This window comes from Aulonocara stuartgranti (genome assembly GCF_965226115.1).
Source record: "Aulonocara stuartgranti genome assembly, chromosome: 3".
Taxonomy (NCBI): Eukaryota; Metazoa; Chordata; class Actinopteri; order Cichliformes; family Cichlidae; genus Aulonocara; species Aulonocara stuartgranti.
The window spans coordinates 2428132-2450271 of NC_138941.1; the positions used below are offsets into that span (position 1 = coordinate 2428132).

A 22140-nucleotide genomic window follows, 5' to 3' on the forward strand; every position below is an offset into this window, starting at 1 on the left:
AGAGACAAGTCCAACTTCTTAGTATACACATGTATTTGCACACTACACAACTTTTTTTTTTTTGCTTTAGGTTTTGACATAAGCAGTACACTGCATGTCACACACGACAGTAAATTTGATTAAGCTTGATTTATGCCTGTGAAGGTTCAATGGAACTTGGAAAGAAAAGCATCTGGACTTCCTTAAGTTAACTTAAAGAAGTCCAGATGCTTTTCTTTCCAAGTTCCATTGACTGAATGCTTGATTTATACTTTCTCCTCCCTATATTTTGCTCTTTCGGGAAGGAACTCCGAGAAATATGTATGCAACATGGTCGGTCAAAAAACCTCTGACTCTTACATGATGACCTCTTATATCCAATTGTGTCCAGCACACACATGTTAAGAGGTTTTAAATCAAAAACAACATTAAGACTCACTTAGTGGCAGAATCCTGGTTACATTTGTTACAACGTCATCTAACCTTGAAACCTGCTCTTGTTGTAAATGATCCTTTTATTAGGTTACACCAGGGGTCAGCAACCTTTAACACCCAAAGAGCCATCTGGACCCAGTTTCCACGCAAAGGGTCAGGGTTCGGGAAAACACTGGGAGCCGCAAATACTTTGTAACATCTAAAATGAAGATAACACTGTGTATATTGTTTTTACCTTTATGCTTTGTGTGAACAACTACAGTGTGTTGCTTATGAAATCCATGAAGTGCTACAGAGAAAATTACATTTTATTTATGTAATGAACACATTTTGAGCTCTTAAAGAAATATAACAAAGGAAAGCTGAACTACAATGATCCATGTAGCAAACAAAAACTGTTGTGAGCCACCCCCCTCATATCGCCTTTGGGCTTTTGGAGCATTGACCTGACTTTTAAAAAATAATTGGAAAAAAGCTCTATGCTGCTACAAAATGAAAAATAGATATTTGCAAAATTCTGCCCAAGTATGTATTTTACCTGGTTACTGCGTGTGGTGGGCGTGGTCTGCAGCGCCGCTGCAGGGGAGGCGGACGCACCCGAGCGGCACCCGCAATCACGCCTTAACGTCTGTGCTCTCTCTGCTGTTGTTGGTGTGTGTCGGGCTGTGAGCTGCAAAGCTACAGCCGGCTGTGTGCGCACAGCAACCGTGTGTGTAAAGTGGTCAATAAAGAGATGCTGAAAAGCGCGTTCATGCAAACATCGTCGGGTCTGCCGTGATATGTTTACAACGGGACTTCTGCTCCTGAACCTCTGCGCACAGCGTCTGCAGGTCGGGGCTGTACGAAGTCACTTTATCTCTACAGGACTGTAAGCTGTCGTCTGTGAGGCGTGAGCGTGTTTGTTTGAACACAGTTCACGGTGGAGAACAGCTGCTGACATAATGTGGATCCGAAGATCCATAACTGGCCTACCTGGGGCTGAAAGTCTCCATAAATGCAGGTTGTTTAGGCGGGTATGTCAGCTTTCGTGAGTGTGATGCTTATTATGAGCGATGAAAAAATAATATTTTATTTTTATATTTCAAAATCACAATCTTCCAATGTAGAACTACAAGTTAAAAAAGAACTAAATACAAATAAAATACACTTCAGCTAAATACTTCTCATTTATTTTCCCAAACCACACGGAGCCGCACTATACGGACTAAAGAGCCGCATGCAGCTCTGGAGCCGCAGGTTGCCGACCCCTGGGTTACACAGACAGAAAGGGTGAAACACAGATAGTGGAAAAAGTACTATTTACATAAGTTATTTCTTCCAAGCTACTAATGTACAGACACCTGAAAAAATATTAATCCTTTAATTTTTTATTAAAACATTTACAGTTAAATAATATTATAAACAAAATTTATTCCAATCCATTGAAAACATTTTAATGAATGACAGTTTGAGTTTAGATTCTAATCAAATGATTAAAATATGCTCACAACAAAAATCAACTGACTTTGTACTGTAAGATAAATATGTACAATATTAGAGAGATAATGTCCTGATTCGAGATATTGAGAACCAAAGCAAAATACCAGATTCCCAGAAGGATGCAATCAAACAGATGAGTTTATTGAACACACGCGTGGGGAGATGTACACTGCAACATCAGCTGTAGATATCCGCCCAAAAATACACTTCAGATTGATTATAACGTCAGGATTAAAATGCCCCCTCTCGCATTCTAAGAACATAATTTGCATTTTGTACAGACAATGATGAATTTTTAGAGCTGATTGCAGACACAGAAGTTCCTCTTTCTGGCATCTTCTCTCCAAATATGGCGATGACTTTGGGCCCTGAAAGTCCCCCTGGACTCGACTTCCTCTTTAGCGCATCTTCTGTCACCTGTTACCAAGCAAACTCCTATGCAACAGGTTACAACAAGAAGCTGAATACATTCGGGCCTTTGCTAAGGCCTGTTCCTAGGCCTGTGTTTTGTAAGCGTGCATGCAGATTTAACCTGTAATACAAGTTTTAACATAATGCCAACAGCTTCAATAAATGCTTTGATGAAATGATGATTAATGCAATGGTAATGATGATAGTTATGAATAGCAGCAGCAAAATATTTCCCTCATCTAAAGGTCCCTGGTTCGATCCCAGGTTTCGGCACCAAAACTGTCCTGATTCGAGATATTGAGAACCAAAACAAAATAATAGTGGATCAATCAGATGATCCACTATGAGTAGCACTTAGTGACAGTGGGAAGGAAAAACTACATTTTAACAGGAGGACATCTCTAACAGAGCCAGGATCAGGGAGGAGAGTAGAGAAAAGCTTCAGTGGAAAATGACTAACAAATGTATTTTTCTCTTTATCTGCCAGACCCTTTTGGTCTTCCTCTCCTCTTAGAAGGAAGGACTTTTCTGAAACAGAGTCCGGCTATGGATCCATGGGAAGTGTTTGGTCTCTGGGAAGTGATCAGTCAATGGACTCTGTACTGTTCTGTGCTACAGAAACGTGAGTTATAACTGAGTTGTGAATGTGACATGCATGTGTTAAGTGTTAACTGCTCCCAAGTCTAAAATGTACAAAATAAATACACTATAAATATAGTTATAATTATAGAAGTTATAATATATAATATATAAACATACCCGTCCACTGTTTAATTACAAAATCAGGTGGAGGCTGGGACTTCACAGCATACTCCTAACCTATTATATGATTGTGTTGTACGTTGTTATATTAGTGTGTTTTTATTTATATTTATAAAAAACATCAAGTCACAAGCAAACAGAGAACACACAATGACACATGTTTATTCATCAAAAGTATTTATTATTAAAATAAACATAACATAATTTTTTCACCACTAAAAAACCCCACAAAAAAGCATGTTCATATCAGCCTGATATCAGACAGAAGCTGTCAACTCAGCTCTGGAGAGTGGGCAATCATAATGTTTGCTCTCAGTTTTGACAGCTTTATTAAAGATGAATATCAGCCTGTACATGCTGCAGATAGCTTTCCTTCAAATTCTTTAATTCTCACTCGCTTTTGTAACTTTGTACTTCTGTGTTACTGGCAGCAACAACTCCACTTCCCTGTTAGTCCATTTAAAAAACTCGCTGCTTTTCCTCAACATTTTGCCGCAACATTACAAAGAGCTGGTAAGTAAATAAAAGGCAAACAGAAAGAGGCAGGTCGAATCGTGTTATGTTTCACACATGCGCAGTACTGGAACATAAGTGTTTCAGTTGTTTCAGTGTGGACAAACAACTGCTTGGAAACGATTGAGAACGCTAGTGTGGACGCGGAGCGTTTTTAGACAAAAACAGAGTTTTCAAATTCATCCAGATTAGTGTAGACATATCCTTTGTCTTTAAGACATTCCTTCAGTTTAACTAATTGGTGTGTGTTACCTGGTTTCATAGATAGAGCTGGGTGTCCCCTCTTCTTGTTAGGGGGTGAAGATAAAAGTGTTCAGCTCTCATCGTCCTGGTAGGGAGTTGTGGTATCGCAAGAAATTAGTAGGTTATATAAATATATGAGTATGCATAATAGTTATTATTCATAGATACCTACAACCTAAGTTCCTGTTATTCATCTGAAAGAAACAGAATGAGTGTGTTGTTACAATGGTAATGCCAGGAGAGGCAGTAGTGGTTCTGTGTTACATTAATGTTGTAAGGAAGTGGAAGAAGAGCGTGTCCTGTAGGAGGCAGTAGAAAATGGATACTGATGTTCTGTACATGCCCTGAAAGAAAGGTTCAGTAAACCAGTGCAACGATACTCTGGTGTAAGGCTCAGTTATTGTTTTTTTTATTTTTTGAAGATGCAACAGGAGTGAAACTGCTTTCTCAGCTCTTATTATCGCTGTGGGAAGAAACTTAGAGAAAAGAACCGAACAAGTCTTGTAGTGAACAATAGTCTTTGTCAGCGGTCACCAACCTTTTTTGCGCCATGGACCGGTTTATGCCTGACAATATTTTCATGGACCGGCCTTTAAGGTGTCGCGGATAAATACAACAAAATAAAACTAGTACCGGTACCGAAAAAAAGAAGATTTATTCATAACACACGTGAAAAGACCCAGGAAAACCGAGTTAACAATAAAAAACAATAACAAAATAACGCTGAAAACCGATAAAAACCCTGAAAACCATACATTTCACACCTGAGCCTCAACTCTTGCGGCCCGGTACCAAACGACTCACGGACCGGTACTGGTCCGAGGCCCGGGGGTTGGGGACCGCTGGTCTAAGTCATCAAAAGGTCAGCATGTCAGTATTCTATCATATGCAAACTTATATCATTAAAAGCTTATACTGACTGCTAAGTACAATTCTCCATTGACATTATGGCTGGTATATCTGGCACCGCCTTAGACTAGTTTTCTTCCTACTTATCAGACAGGACCTTTTCTGTTAGGACTGATAGGTTCTCCTCTAACACTGCTGCCCTAACCTGCGGAGTTCCACAGGGTTCAGTATTGGGTCCATTATTATCTTCTTTTATATGCTTCCTTTAGCTGGTTTCATTCAGTCTTTTAGTGACCTGTCCTTATCATTTCTATGCCGATGACATTCAGCTGTATATGTGATTTAAGCCTCATCAGCTGAATAGGCTGTCCACCCTAGTCCAGGCTTTAACTCAAATCTATGATTGGCTTTCTAACAATTGTTTTAAACATGAACAAGACAGAGACCATGATCATCGCTCCTCCTGATCTATATTCTAAAATCAGTCAGGTTCTTGCCCCTTTCTGTTCTTCTGCTGAGCCAAATATTCGAAATCTTGAAGTAATATTTGACTCTTCTTTGGGCCTTGACTCACACGTAAAATCTCTGTCTTGTTCCTGTTTCTTTCATTTAAGGAACATTTCTAAACTGCGACATATGGTCTCCTTAGCTGAACTGGAAAAATTTTTCCATGCATTTGTGTCATCGCGTTTAGATTATTGGTTTTCCCTTTTTACCAGCTTGGATAAATCATCTCTTTCTCGCCTCCAAGCTATGCAAAACGCAGCAGCCAGACTACTAACTCGCTCTAGCAAGCGAGCTCACATCACTCCTATTTTATGTTCTTTACCTTGGCTCCCAATACATTTTAGAATTTGTTTTAAAATCATTGTTTTAACGTACAGAGCACTAAATGGCCCCAGACTATTTATCCAAGCTTCTCACAAAATACACTACTGCTCGCCGTCTCCGCTCACAGACTCACGGTGTGTTCACACCGAACGTGATGGACGCGAACAAAACGCCCCAAACGCCCCTAATTTGACGCGTGCACATTCGCGTCTCAACGCATGTCCAAGAAAAATCCATCGCGCGGATATTTTGACGTGCGTGAACCGGAAATGTGGGAGGAATGTGGGAGGAAGTTGTGCAGGAAGATGGCAGCTGTCGAGCTAGCACTTGAAGAGAGTCTCCCTTCTCTATTTACTGTGGAGAGCAGAGCAGCGGCGTAAAAGACGTCCTCGCCGTACCTGGGTCCATCAGGTCCTACAGAGGCGTGAGCAGTTTGGTGAGTTTCACCATTTGCTCCAGGAGCTGGGCCTGGATGACGGCCGATTCCAGAGATATCACCGTCGGCCAGTTTGAGGACCTGCTTTCCCTCGTCGGTCCCAGCATCGCCCGCCTAGACACCAATTACAGGCGCTCAATCCCACCTGCAAAGCACCTGTCCGTCTGCCTGAGGTTAGTAAAACTATTTAATACGGTAGTCCTTTATTGATACCTGTGCTAATATGCTAAACCATCCAGTTATACACTGCTAACATGGATGTGCTATGCTAACAGTGAATGCTGTCGGTGTTTACTGAAAGCAAACTGTGGTACATAGTCGACTGTTTATAATATTTCTAGTGATACTCAGAAGCTCTCATCAAGTCCTGATTTAATTCGATTTATGCTGTTATCAGTGTTTGCGATGATAGCATGGCTGTGGTGTCACATCAATGTATGCGCTCGGTGTTTGCTGATATCAAACTGTAGCATTAGGACCACTGAGTTAACCTTGTAGTGATACTCACTCCTTTTTATTTAGACCTGGTTTGATTCTGGGATAGTTGAATGTTTGTATATAATCCCTGCAGCTGTCAGACTCTATAGCAGGGGTCACAGCCTTTATTAAAACAGAGTTAGATAAAACTGTGAACAGTTTGGTTCATCTCTAGTTACATGGTTCTATCTTGATAAGCTGTCTTATCACAGATTAATTTTTCAAAAATATTAATGATTTAAGCAAGGAAAGGGCTACATGTCAACATACAACTCTTTATTTCTATTAATGTCTCACTTCATTCCTACCTGATTGACATGTTTAGGAATTATGAGTGATTGGCTCACTGTAGTTGTGAAAGTTGCTACCAATCAAATTATGATATGTTAAAGTTAAAACAAAACAACTGTTTTAGATATGATCTAATATACATTTTGTTATTATCCTTATAATTACAAAATGTTTTATGTAAGATTTAAGTTTTGTGATTTAATCCTTGTGTGGTGTTCATATTTTTGTTACTCAGCCAGTGTTCATGGGTCTGGTGGACCCGCTAGAGTTTTGGCTTTCCAAATTAACACTATCAAACAATTTTAAAAAATGGTAAATTACTCAACAGATGTTTACTTCATCCCAATTACAAGCCATATGAACAGCAAACATGGTTAATTTTTTCCCTTTACCTTTGTTAAATCAGATTTATGAATTAATGTGCTTCTCGTTTTTTTTTGTTTTGTTTTTTTATAAAATGTTATAAAAAAAATAAATCAGTTGTAATCAAGTGGAGTGAGTGGAAAGACACAACACATTTACACGTGAAGCAATATGTTTCACAACTAAATGGGATCAGCTGCGCATCAATGGTGACATTAGGCCCAGGGATGTAAAACAGGGGGAGGTGGTGCACACACTTATCCCACACTGTCCTGATGGCAGCTAGCTTGTCTCTCTGCCGTCGAGCTGGTCTGTCGTCTCGGTTATCAAAACGGATAATCCTGAAAGTTTTGTGGAAGTTTTCCAGAGACATTGATGCACGGAAAGGTTCGTGCTGGTTTCTGCATCCCACAGGATTCTGTGGATTCCCCTTTGGACCTGAAAACTCCTGCAAGGATAAGAACCCCAAAGTAGGCCTTTGGGGTTCTTAGATTAATTTGGTCCATCTCCTTCCACCTCTCTCCAAAAACACACCTTCCTTCTAGATTACTGCAATCCAGAATAATTTTCTGGATGGAATCTGGGATGAAAAGCTCAAATGAAGACTTGATGTCCTGCACATGAGTAACTGCCAGCCGTGTTGGCCCTGGCTTATCACAGTAACAGCTCTGCAGGGTGGCTCACTTCTTGGCAAGAAGACCATTCAATTTCACCAGTTATTGACATCCATATTTCTTCACTTGCTGTCTGGTGGGCTTGTTCTGGTCCTGGAGCTGGCTGCAGATGGGGTACTCGTCTTTGTTTTGTTACTAAATGGTGCTCAACCTCATCCTCTTCTTCACTGTCAGACTCTGAATTTTCAGAAATGTGAAATATTCTGAAACCTCTTTGTCAACATCATCATCAGAAGCCCCTCTCTCTTCCAAAATCAATTGGATGGCCCTCGCAGCAGATAATCTTTTGCCATCTTGATCAGTTGTGATAAGGAACCACACTGGCAAAGTCTTATTTATAGTATTATGGCCCTAATTTGCAGGTGGGACAGGGTATGAGAAAATAAAATTTGGATCCCTCAAGAAAGAGGGTAAAATGTGTGGGAATGTAAGAGCAGACTGTGTTGATAGTTGAATTTTCAACAATGTTGCAACTTTGTGCGCAAGCAGGAGGGGAAGAAAACACTATCAGCAGCACCAGAAAGGAGGAAGACAGAGTGTGGGAACACAGGACCTACACTTTCAACACTTTTATTAGACCTGGGTCCAGTGGACCCGAACACCTTGTACGTAATGTAAATGCGTGGGGGGAGGTACAGTATGAGGTCATTGAAAATTAGTTTGGATTTATGTTCTTCACAGAAAATAAGCCAAAGCCAATGAATTTCAGGTTGAAAAAATAATTCATTGTTTAATTTTTCTTTTGAGAAAAACTGAAAACGGGTCTCACAGACCCGAACACCATACAAGGTTAAATCTGACATCACAAAAGTATTTTGGAATTTGAATAATGTATTTTGTAACTGCAGTACACATAATACTGATTTTGAACAATTTTGTCCAGGTTCCTTGTCACCGGGGACTCCTTCAGCACCAAGCGTTCAGTTACAGAGTCGGTGTGTCCACGGTGAGCCAGATCACCCCCCAGGCAGCGACGGCCATCTGGGACTGTCTAGTGGACGATTTCATGGCTGTGCCTTCACCTGGAGACTGGCGGTCCATCACAGAGGGATTCCAGGAGCGCTGGAACTTTCCTCTGTGCTGTGCAGCTCTGGATGGGAAGCACGTCCAGACAAAGGCACCCCATATATCATATAGGAGACACACACATTGATATACACTAAATATTTATTTCATTTCTTTTTTGTGGTGCCCAAATTTATGCACCTGCTTGATTTTGTTTAAACAATTATTGCACACTTTCTGTAAATCCAGTAAACTTCTTTTCACTTCTCAAATATCACTGTGTGTGTCTCCTGTATGATATATTTAACTGACATTTTTTATTGTAACAACCAACGATTTATACAGGAAAATAATGTCTATTAACAAGGTTGCCCAAACTTTTGCATCCCACTGTATTAGTATATTTTGTCATTAGTATAATAAGAAATAAATTCTACATGTGTCAAGTTGTGTGCCAACATTTGCTGTGTAGTAGAACTGAGACATTAGTCATTATAAACATTTATTTGAAATAATATTAAAATTCTCAAACAGAAAAACATTAAACATAAATATATAAAATATAAGAATTTACAGAGAGACAGGAATAAAAAGGACCAGCTGCTCTCCAGAGCAGGAACAAGGCTGAGGAGGAAATGCTCCATTGGAGACTGGTGTGGACTCTTCAGGGACACCAGGGTGGCCAGCTCCAGCGCCGATGGACCGTCCTGGGACCCGTCCCTCATCTGCCTCAGAGCCGTCCTCCCCTGTGGGCCTGTAAAACAGCACAAAACACAAAGAAATGAGAAGGCTGCTACTAGATTTTAATTTCAACATTGAAAAAAACAAAAACAGGATATAATCAGATTGGTTGTAGATATTTAGTAAAGGTGATCACAGGCAATCCCACCGACTAAAAAGGTATCAGTGCTTGCTGTACATATCTGTGGGTGCAGCAGCAGGAGCTCAGGGACTGGGGATGCTCTGCTGCAGAATCAGTTGGTTCTATCAATACAGTATTAAATGTTAACAGGTTGAATATAATAATCGTAGAGTAGACAGTGGTCCCTCATTTATTGCAGCAGGGGTTCTCAGAATAACTAGCCCCTGGTCACAGTTCTCACAACTGATTCTCAAAGTGCAAACCTTTGTAGATTGCAAAACGTAAAAGTATTATTATGCCGCGGTTTGTCTTCATCTGCCCGCCACTTTCGTGCACCTTTTTCCCTCATGGTGCAGGTGTCTATTTCCGAATGAGGCTCATAGTTATGGGTGTTTTTGTGCTGTTATTTCTATTGGACGCGATGGTTATCAAAACCAAACATGATAAATTTGGCAAGCGCAGGAGACACGACACGAAGGAGATTTGTCAATCAGGCTGCAGAATGCAATGCTGTACTGTGCAATAAAAAATCAGCAAAAAAGCAAAGCAGTGACGGATGAACAGCGGGACCACTGTGTGCTGTTTATTAATAAACAATAAAATATATTCCTAAATGATAACATGCATAAAAGCAGAACGGTATTTGTATGTCAGTGGGAAAATAGCGGTGGCTTGCTAGCTTTTGTGCAGCTTCCCCGGGTCAGTAAAGACTTTCAAAAGAGAAATTAATGAACTTACCAGGTTGCCCGATCTCTTCACATATCTTCCTCCAAGCTCGTCCTTTTTATTCCTGTCTCGGTACAGAAAACAGCTGGTGTCGTACAGCTTCGGGTTGTTTGCTACCGCATTGGTTAGCCTTCCCTCCATCGAAGTATGAAAGGCTTTGGCTGGATCTGCCCCTTTGACCTAGGTCACAGCCACGTCACCAGGCTCCTGATTGGTTGTCGCGGCGCGATTTGACGCTGGAGTTCAGATTTTTCCAACTCGAGCGGTAGACGCAAAACGCGCGTATGCACAAAATGCAACACAAAAACTCACGCGCATGGTTTTATTTGCGAGTCAAACGCGCCAGACGCGCTACACTGACGCGCGTTTCAGGCATTTTCGCGTTTTCGCGACTCAAATCTGCTTCCGAATTTTCGCGGGACCCGCAATCGCGTGTCATCGCGCCTTTCCATTGACTTTACATGTAAACCTGACGCTCTATTCGCGTCCATCGCGTTCGGTGTGAACACACCGTCAGAGTTTGTTGGTTGTTCCCAGAACACGTCTGAAGATGAAAGGGGGCGGAGCCTTTCAGTCTGTGGCACCAAGGCTGTGGAACAGTCTACCTCTACAACTATGTTTGGTTGAATCTGTGGAATCCTTTAAAAAACAGTTAAAAACTTTACTGTTTAAACAAGCTTTCTATTGACCAATGCTTTTTACATTTTTATATTTTTAATTTACATTTAAACTATATTGTGTATAGTGTGCATTTTGCTATTTATCGTACTGTTTATTTTAATCTCTGTGTGCAGCGCTTTGTGACTACCTGTCTATGAAAAGCGCTTAATAAATAAACTTTACTTACTTACTTAAGCAGGAAATGACTGACTTTGTTACTAAGATGCCCACTGTCATATTCCAGAATCAGGTTCTAAAATTCGCAAATGGATCTGAGACTTTTCCTTTCTTTCTTTCTTTCTTTCTTTATTTCTTTATTTCTTTATTTATTTATTTATTTATTTATTTATTTATTTTTGTCCCGTTTGGATCTATAGCCATCAGAATTGTTGTCTTAAGGCCAAGAAAGATGCCAAGTGGATTTATTTTATCAAGTGGATCATCGTGGCCTTGCCATATTGGTCCATTTGATTGACCTTTATTATAATTATGAGTTTATTTTATTTTCAGTTGTTACAAACGGGACAGACATGACTGTGGGATAGGACTCTTTATAATGAGTCAGAAAATATGTTTTTAGTAGGTCTACAGTTTGCTTTAACACATTCTAAACCAGCATGTGAAGATACAAAGACTAAGTGCTGCTCTTCAGTATACATCCTGAAACTAGCCAATGGAAAAAGGGTGTTTAGGAAGGGTGGACTTAAAGGGAAGAAGCTAAAGCTTGTTTCGGTCAGGGGTCTTTCCATCTGATCTATTTTTTCTTTATTTTTTAACAACCTTTTCTCCACCACTATTTCCAATTGAATATTAAAAAGTATATATTATGTTCCAAAGTTCACTACAATGGCAATTTGCCAGCTCCTCATTTGTTTCCATTTAGCTACTCTTATAACTATGTTTTTACTAAGCCAACTACAAGTGGGTTTTTCTCCAGACATAAATGTATTTTTTTAGCTAACCATGAATTGTATTCTCCACTAAGACTTTTTATAATGTTACTTTTACAGACTGAATCTCTGTAACCTGTCAGAGGAACGCAATGAAGCTCTGTCCTCAGCTCTCAGCTCCCAGTCCTCCTGTCTGAGAGAGCTGGACCTGAATAACTCTGACCTGCAGGATTCAGGAACAAAGTTTCTTTCTGATGGACTGAAGAGTCCACACTGTAAACTGAATATTCTCAGGTCAGATCAAACTATATGTACATATGTATGTATGTATGCATGTATACCAACTCACAGAATGAAGAAAAAAAACAGGATTAAATATTACTAAATGTAATAACGACTCATTATACTTAAAGAAATGTGTTGGTTTTATTATTTATCTGTTATTTTTCAGACTGAGTCACTGTAACCTCTCAGAGAAAGGCTATGAAGATCTGTCCTCAGTTCTAAGCTCCCAGTCCTCTAGTCTGAGACAGCTGGACCTAAGTAACTGTGACCTGCAGGACTCAGGAGTGAAGCTTCTGTCTGTTGGAGTAAAGAGTCCCAACTGTACACTGGAAACTCTAAGGTCCGATTTAAAACCTTTCTGCTGATGATCACTTAAAAACTTTATATTGTTGAAATATGTCTGTGAAGGTTCTCAGTCATCCAGGTCATCATAGTCTAAGGAGCTTGGAAAGAAAAGCGTCTGGACATCTTTAAGTTACTTGAAGACGTTTCACCTCTCATCATAGAAGCTTCTTGGCTCTTGGCTCTCAGCGAAGGCGGTCGCACATTTCTCCTCTCCTCCTCACCTTTATCTTCCCTGCTTAGCCTCTGTGTCCTTGTCTTGTCTCGTGTGTATTACTTTCCCTTGAACAGTCTCTCACTGTCGTTCTCTAAAACCTAAAAGAGAATTATGGATTTGATCAACTGGTCTCTGAATTGACACCCTTTTCTCAACGAGAAGTCTGGGCTCGGGAGAGCCTGAGTGCCCTGGAGGGACTTTCCCTGCCGGATACACGATGGATGGGTGGCAGAACTGGAGGGTCATGTGCCTGGCGGGACTGTCGATCGAGGACGCTGAAGATATCTATCTATTCGGAACCGTGATAACAGGGTTCTTGCTGATCGGAGTTGGCTTAGCCCTGGTTTATCGGAGAAATAAGAGAGCGGAACCAGCTGTTCAAACCCCCCCCCCCCCCCCCCCAAGGCTGCCCGCTGGAATCGAAGCGATGGGACGAGGCGCGACCTCTCACAACGAACGTAATATGGTTAACACCTTGGAGACGCTTACAGCTGCTATGAAGGCTCAAAATAACACCATTGAGCGTATGATGGGATACATCAGAGAGGGGCCTGCTCAGAATGAGACCCTTGAGCGACAGTTGGAAGGCATCGCGGAACGGATCACTGCAGCTGTGAGATCTCAGAATCAAAAGAATGATAACACCATGGAACAGAAGTTTGATACCATCATGGGGAGGCTGGCGGCTCTCCAACGGGAGATTGAGAGACCAGCATCGGAGTGTTAAAGAGCAGCCTGAAAATTCTCCTGGGCTGCTCGCGTGGAAATTTACAAAATCAACATCAAAATTGCGGACCCCCATCACGGCGCCAGCTGCAGGCCCAAGGCTGGAGCTGAACAATCACTCCCTGATAACGACCGTGTTATGGCTATTCTTCCCATCCCATGCAAGGCCACCTGGATTGGCTGGAGGACTGTTTACTTAGCCTGATAGGCCGAAGGACACTGTCTCAGCTGAACTATGGACACGCACACACATACACTTACACTGATAAGCACTCACTCATCCCCCCTCTCTTTCCAACGCCTTCGATGCTTGTTGCCCCCTGGGAACACGAAGCGGGTCTGGGCCCGTGCTGTTTTTTTAAAGACGGCGCCGTTACAGGATGGCTGCTGTGTTGCCTGGGGTTACTCCTCATCCCCTACCCAACCCTGTGGCTTGTCATGTCTTCACAATGTTGTGCTGTGGACATTCATGTGCTTTTTGTGCAGAGGAGTTTTTTTTGTTTCCTGTTCTCGTGCTGTCCTACCATGGAAGCACAGCATGAGTGGAGGTCTCTTTTTTTCCTCTTGTACCTTCTTGTTGTTGTGTACATTTCAGTGTTTTTCTGTAACGCTACCGATCTCCGACTTGTAACCCCGTGTTATGTGTGTAAGGTCGGGGGGGGGGGCGGTTCCCATTTCGCTGCAGGGCAACCTGCTTGTGACAAATAAAGCTTTCATTCATTCATTCAGTTTTAAGGTCAAATGGTGGGGAGTCCCAGATTTAAACCCAGTGGGAGTTTCCCCCCAAAGAGGGACAAAGGACCCCTGATGATCCTCTACCTAATCACATGAGCCAAGGTGTGAAAATGGGTGTGGGTCACACTCAGCCAGGGTTTCAGCTCATTGTGAAACCTGGACCCACCCTATCATGTGATTTCCTGAGGTCAGATGGCCCAGGATGTGAGTGGGCGTTAAGGTGTCTGGGGAGGATCTCAGAACTGGATTTTAGATGTTAGGAAGTCCATAAATCCAGGTTATGGCATCCCCTGGGTATAGACGAAGTTGCAGGATGATCGATGATTTTGTGCTTTTCAAGTTCTTGGAGGCAAGTGTTACACACTGAAGGACGACAGGGTTCATTCAGGTGCACATGAAGATTTATTGCGCTGAAACACAGCAAAACAATTCAGTGTTACTGGCGGCTTCCATTGTAATAACTGGCCTGCGTTACTTTTGTGTCATACATGTAATGGCCATGTATTAATCAGCCCTTAACACACAGAGAAAATGACCAGTAACAATAGACAACATAACATGTACTGGCTGGTCTATTTCCTATAACTTTAACTGAAACCAGCTAACAGTTTCCTTTCACCTTACTGATGGGACAACACGGTTACAGAGATTAATGCAGGAGGCTAACATGACTTAGCTAGCGCACAAATGTTACTAGCATTACCCACAGATAACGTGAAACAACTCCCTTATTTGCTCACATTAAACACCATATAAACAAGAATTACACTCCAAACATGTTAAATAAGCATCAACTTTACATAAATGTATGTAGTTCTCGTATATTGCTCTCACCTGAAACACAGCAAAACAATTCAGTGTTACTGGCGGCTTCCATTGTAATAACTGGCCTGCGTTACTTTTGTGAAGAATTATTTTGCCAGGTACCCGTTTGTCTGAGCCGCCACTGCCACCTACTGGCGAAACTAAATATCGCCCTAACATCACATCAGGTGGGAGCAACTGAGCTTTTCGCTCTGTGTTATGATGCAAACTATTGTCACAACAAATAGCAAAATAAAGATGATGAGGGGTGGGCACGAACACATAAGGAACACATCTGAGACTTGTTCTTAATGCTCAAAATACTCAGGGTGCCACACAAGCTATAACTTTCTTTTTGTAGCTGCTTGTGGGGTCTCGCTTTAAGGCTTCGTAAGTATTGTTGTCACCGAGGAGAGTAGTGATCTTTGTGTGGTAATCCGTTGTGTTAAGGACCATGGTGAACCTTCCCTTATCAGCTGGTAATATAGGGATGTTGTGGTCTTTGCTCAGGGAAGCGACGGCCTTTTTTTCTTGTATTGTGAGGTTAGACGGAGGGACTTTGACACTGGAGAGGGTGGCTGAGACTTTCATCCTGATTTGCTCTGCTTCTGTCTGTGATAATTTATTAATCCGTATGGCGGATTCTGTGGCTGTGATGAGGTCCACTATGGGCAACTGTTGCGGAGAAATAGCAAAATTGAGTCCTTTTCAGTTTCATTGAGATTCCGGTCTGAAAAGTTCTTCAGCCATTTTTCCTGACTGTCTTCAGGTGTGTGTTTTTCTCTGAGTTGTGTAGGTTCTGACTGGGAAGTAAAGATTTTTGTTAACAAAGTGTGGAATTTTCTTTTCCTTCAGAGTGTTGGGCCCACTGAGCCTTGTGCACAACCTTGTGAACCTCTTCTATGATAGGAGAGGGTAGAAGTGTTTTCAGTTCCTGCAGAGTCTCGCTAATCTTGCTCTGGAGGGCATCTATAGTGAAATGGACCTGTCTTATCATTTCACTTAAAAGCTGATCTCCCTAAAATTAACTCTGCTCTGTATCCCCTGACCGTGGATTCAAGGCCCATACTCCTTTGAACCAGGGGAACAAATCGTGGCAGGATCAGCCTGATATTATTTGTATCCCACTGTAACTTTACTGTAAAGAGCTAACACCTCCAAAATGTCAGGAGTAGTTAGTCATTAGTGTTTGTGAACTAAAAATCAAGAATGTGGGATCCTGTTTGTCCGTGATTTAAACAGCCCAGCGCTGCTCCCAACGCAGGGAAAACCAATTCTGCAGGCAGACCTACCTCGGCACTTGTGCAGGTGAAGCCAAAGGGAAGATTTGCTTCACCATATTTTCTAGTCTTTAGCTTGAAAAAAGGTTGGTTTGGAAACATATTCAGCGATGCTTCATCTCCTGCTTTGGATTTGTGTGAGCGCCCTGACAAAAACCTGTCCATTATGCTATATGTCCATTATGTCCAAGCGTTTTTGTTTTTTTCTTTTCCTTTTCATACGGCCTCATGTAGCCCATCAATTTGGTCCAAGCTACAATGACACTAGGGCTGGGTATCGTCACTGATTTCTAGAATCGATTCGATTCTGATTCACAAGGTCCTGAATCGATTCGATCCATGATTTGATTCAATTGGATTTGAATCGGGGAAATTTTGCCTCAGTCAGATACTTATAGTCAGATTACTATAATTCAGATCAGTACATTTACATATTTTTGTATCTATAAAAAGGAAGCTGACACATGCCAGACTTTATCAAAGGTGTGAACATCACAGCAGATGCCTTTGTGTCAAAATAGCTGAAGATAAACACAGAAACACATGAAGGTGATTTTCCTATTGAACGGCAGAAATTAGGTTTTCTTTTCAGAAGTAAAAGGAAAAAACTTGTGAGTAACAAGCAAGCGAATAATGCAGAAAACAGATTTCAGGGATAGATGGGAAACTGTTGTTGAGAGAGAGAGAGAGAGAGATGCATGAAAAACAGCAAAAGTCAGAGTGAGTCCATGACGATGTTTATGTGAAGCGTAGTTTGGATCTTCTTTTGCTGCTGGTTCGGTCAATATTGTTTGGAGGGAGATCAAACTAACAGCTTTAGAATCGGCGTAAACACAAAGCGCGGACCCGCCGAAACATCAGCATCAGCGAGCTGTCAGCTTTCAGCCCCGACCGTGTCCGTGCCGTCGAGTGAGAAAGTCACATCTCACTGATTCTGGAATTTTGGGCAAAATACATTTATATAAAAAAATCGATTCAGGATTTTAATGAATCGATATGACGTTATCCAAGCCAGAATCGATTTTAATCAATGAATCAATTATTAAAAACCACCCATACCTGACACAGATTCTTCTTCTTCGGGGTTTAACTACAGCTGGCATCCTTGTACATGCAGTGCTGCCATCTTCTGTTTCAGTCCGTTATTACACTCTTGAATCCTACTACTTATTCCTGTGTCTTTCAGGATCTTACAAAGCTTCGAACGACACGTCAACTAATTAATTAGTCGTCTACGATTTTAATATTCGACAAATCATAGCAGCCCTACTTTTTGGATTTTTATATTCAGAGCCAGTGAGCACGCATTTTCAAATTAATCATGATTTTAAAAACTGTGTTAGTGTGTGATAAAATAATTGTTGGTGTTAATCAATAACTGGTTAACTTGCAATAATTAGACTTTTGTGTCAAACTGATGTGATCTCCATGTTTCCTTTGTTGGACTGTGGGCGAGTGTCAGAACTGAATGTACTGAGTAACATGTAGAGTTTAAACATGTGTCAGTTCCAGTTTTAGAGCTCTAAAGTGCAGCTATCATGTTAGGAATATGTTAGGAATAGACAGGAACACTGAGCACACTGAGGTCAAATCTTTATTTTACCACTCGCTGCATTCTTGATGTTCATGAATTCAGCAGCTTCATGATTGTCTGCAGCATTAATCTCATATTTCCATTAAAGTGTTGAATTTGACTGTTTGATGTTCTTTATGATCTCTGGCACCAGTTCATCTGTAGGCTGAGCTCAGTCCATCCAGTTAGTGAAATGATGTTTAAAGGTCTCCTTGTTCTGTGAGCGTGCACAGATCCTGAAGCAGAAAGCCTGGGTTACAGAGAAATGATCATCACTGTGATGATGCTCACCATCTCTGACTGGGATTTGAGGTTTTGTCAAAGCAGCAAAGAAAGCCTGGCTATGTTGGACTGGGTGTGGCAGCAGCTCCCAGTTTGAGTTCAGGAGACAGACACCCTCTCTACTTTGAAGATCAGCTTCAAACTTTCCTTTTTGATAAAGCTTATAGTTAGAGCTGGATCAGGTGACCCTGAACCATCCCTTAGTTATGCTGCCATAGAGATGGATAACAGACGGATTGTTGTTTTGTGTGTCTGCAGTCTGTCAGGCTGTCTGATCACAGAGGAAGGCTGTACTTCTCTGGCCTCAGCTCTGAGCTCCAACCCCTCCCATCTGAGAGAGCTGGACCTGAGCTACAATCATCCAGGTGACTCAGGAATGAAGCTGCTGTCGGCTGGACTGAAGGATCCAGGCTGGAGACTTGACACTCTCAGGTATGAAGAATGTCTGATAGAGGAGGAAGAGCTGGAAACATTTCCAGATGAGACATGAACAATCACACATGCAGGAATATTTTCAGGGACAGACACACTAGTGTAGCTGGATAGTACATGGATATTTGTGTAGGGGTCTCCAAGGAGTCTGTTTGCAGGGACATTAATGATAACTGAGAAGTCATGTTGAGAGTTTCATTAAAAGTAGACCTACAGTTAGGTCCATAAATATTTGGACAGAGACAACATTTTGTAACTTTAGATACACTTTATTAGGTCACAGGTGTACTATACCTGAGATAGTGGCCACTGTGTACCTAATAAGAGGTCAGCCATGTGTGCGTTTCCCATGCTGTATGTCCACAGTCACAGTGACAGTCAGTGACACTGACAGAAGGATGAAACAAGGCTGTGAGTCATTTCAGTCTGTGTCTGTGACAAAGAGCCAGACAGGAGCAGCTAACATTTGGAAATGGAAGCTTAAATAATGACAAACTCTACATTCACAGCTGAATTCACAATAGATTTGTTCTCAAGTGCACATTTAGCAGCTAATGCTAATACTGTTTTCCCTTTCTACAACTTGAGCAGCTATTGCTAAGTAGGCCACTTTGCTCTGCTAAGGATTTGTGTGACCATGATGGAAACTCTGAAAGCTAATGCTGCTAAGCTAATACTGTTTATGGGACCCTGTTAGAATCAATATTTCATTCTCATTCTGTAGTTTGAGAACAATATTAACGTCTCACATCATTATAACACAAGAGAAAAGGGTATTAGCATTAGCTACTAGTGCGTATTCACCTCAAATTAGCTTTAGCTGCTAATGGGAGCCTACTTAGCATAAACCGTTCACATCGTTATAATGCAAGGGAAAAGAGTCACTCATGGCAGCCTATTTAGCATTAATGTCACATCATTATAACACAAGAGAAAAGGTTATTAGCATTAGCTACTAGTGCTTATTCACCTCAAATTACCTTTAGCTGCTAATGGCAGCCTACTTAGCATTAACTCCTCACTAATATAATGCTAATTTACATCAAATTAGCATTAGCTGCTCATATTGTTATAAGAAAAGAGAAAACGGTATTAGCATTAGCTGCTAATAATTATTCACCCCTACTTAGAATAAGCCGCTAAAAGCAGTAATAGTATTAGCTACTATCATTTTTAATAAGTAAGAAAAAACAGTGTTAGCATTATTGGATAATGCTTACTCATATTAAATTAGCGTTACCTATTTATAACAGCGTACTTAGAATTAGCCGCTCACATTGTTAAAAAGTAAGGGAAAACAGTATTAGCAGTAGCGCATAATGCTAATTCGCGTCAACGTAGTATTAGTTAATAAGGGCAGCCTACTTACCATTAACTACTCACTAATATAATGTTAATTCACATCAAATTAGCATTAGCTGCTCAAGTTTTTATAGGGAAAGAGAAAACTGTATTAGCATTAGCTGCTACTAATTATTCACCTCTAGAGTTTGCCCCAAATGGCAGCCTACTTAGCATTAACTCCTGACATCGTTATAATGCAGGGGAAAAGAGTTACCATTATCGGATAATGCTAATTCACATCAAATTAGCATTAGTTAATAACGGTAGACTTCGTATCATTAGCTGCTGTCATTCTTGCAAAGCAAACAGCATGAGCATTAGCTGTTAATGCTTTTTCATCTAAAATTAGAATTAGCCACTAATGGTGTATTGTTAAAAAGGAAGAAAAAACATTGTTAGCATAAGCGGACAATGCTAATTTACCTCAAATTAGTATTAGCTAATAACGGCACCTGCTTAGCATTAGCTGGTCACATTGTTATAAGGCAAGAAAATATGGTATTAGCATTAGCTGCCAATTTCTATTTACCTAAAATTAGCATTAGCGACTAATGGCAATCTACTTAACATTAACTCCTCATTAATACAATGCTAATTCACATCAAATTAGCATTAGCTACTAACATCAGCCTACTTAGCACTAGCTGCTCACATTATTAAAAAGGAAGGGAAAAGTGTTAGCATTATCGGGTAATGCTAACTCGCATCAAATTAGCAATAGTTATTAACAGTAACACACATCACATTGTTATAATGGAAGAAAAAACATTGTTAGCATTAGCGGATAAATTAGCATTAGTTAATAACAGCCTACCTAGCACTAGCTGCTCACATTGTTAAAAGGGAAGAGAAAACGATATTAGCATTAGCTGGTAATAATTATTCACCCCCAGCATATTTGGCATTAACTCCTCACATCGTTATAATGCAAATGAGGCTAACTTGCATTAAATTAGACTGCTGTTATTAGCTAATGCTATTTAGAAGTAGCTGCTCACATTGTTATAAAGCAAAGGAAAACGATATGAGCATTAGGTTCTAATGTGTATTTGCCTTAAATTAGACGTAGGTGCTAATAGCAGCCTACTTAGCATTAGCAGCTCAGATTGTTGTAATGCTAGGGGAAAAGAGTGTTAGCGTTAGCTGTTCACATTGTTATAAAGTTAAGGGAAATAGTGTAAGCATTAGCTACTCACATTGTTAAAAAGTAAGTGTTAGCATTATTGCATAATGCTAATTCACATCAAATTAGCATTAGTTAATAACGGCAGCCTATTTAGCATTAGCAGATAATGTTGACCTTGGCCCACTGGAAAAGTTAAGAACTAAAGATTTAGGAGTGTTTCTCGATAGCTCTTTCTCATTTGAGAAACAAATGAATTCTGTTATTAAAACCAGCTGTAAGGTTTATATTGTTGATTGTCATTTATGCTTAGAAATATTTACTCATATATGCTTAGAGTTTTATAATCGATTGCATAATGATAGAGGTTTGATCCTTAGTAGTAGGGCTGCACGGTTAATTGTTGGAAAATCGCGATCTCAATTCATACTTATGTGCGATCTCATTTCCAAATGACAACAATTAAAAAAAAAAAAAAAGACGACAAAGATTGTACCGCATTTTGATCCGGGACGTAATCTGCATGAAAACAAGCGCTCACTCTTCCTGCTCAACAAATGACAAGGGCGGAGCCTTATACCACGTGATACAGAAGCTGTGCCGTGTGATGCTAAAATTAGCAGGGAAACAACAACGGAGAGCACGTCAGGGATGACGAGAAAGTGACAGGAGAAAATCCATCCCGGTCAACCACCCAAACATCAATAACGGGAACCTTATACAGCGCTTCCCTATACACGTCGAACTCCCGCAGGCACAAAGACATTACGGAGGCTATCACTTATCACCTGACCAAAGATATGGCTCCCATCAACACTGTGCAAAACGAGGGATTTAGGAAAATGATCAACACCCTAGACAAACGCTACACAATGCCGTCCCGCAACTATTTTTCTATTGTTGCACTACCTGCTCTGTACACGCAGCGTCGAGCAACGGTGGAGACGGAATTTCAAGCAGGACAACATTTTGCTGCAACAACAAAATGTGAGACATTTGTTGTTTTTATGTTTATTTATTGTTTTTATATTCAGTCTCAACTGTTACGAAGTTGATGTGCAGTTAATAAGTGCAATAAATATTTATACTGAAAAAGAAAATCGTGAGAGAA

The 22140-nt window shown here is 40.7% G+C and overlaps 3 protein-coding genes across 4 annotated transcripts in view; 2 read left to right on the plus strand and 1 right to left on the minus strand.

The window, feature by feature from the left end:
- LOC309702293 (uncharacterized protein) overlaps positions 1-22140 on the plus strand; it is a 202675-nt gene that overhangs the window by 175499 nt on the left and 5036 nt on the right. For both annotated transcript variants that reach the window (XM_082526904.1, XM_082526905.1), the window contains exons 6-9: positions 2792-2926; positions 12007-12180; positions 12338-12511; positions 18389-18562. In XM_082526904.1, coding sequence (XP_082383030.1) covers positions 2792-2926; positions 12007-12180; positions 12338-12511; positions 18389-18562 — 657 coding nt within the window. The remainder of the gene's footprint in view (positions 1-2791; positions 2927-12006; positions 12181-12337; positions 12512-18388; positions 18563-22140) is intronic.
- The window catches only part of LOC309702391 (uncharacterized protein), a 132638-nt gene that overhangs the window by 69511 nt on the left and 40987 nt on the right, over positions 1-22140 (minus strand). The window lies entirely within an intron of this gene.
- The window catches only part of LOC309700386 (protein NLRC3-like), a 123193-nt gene that overhangs the window by 6022 nt on the left and 95031 nt on the right, over positions 1-22140 (plus strand). The gene's annotated exons all lie outside the window — the stretch shown is intronic.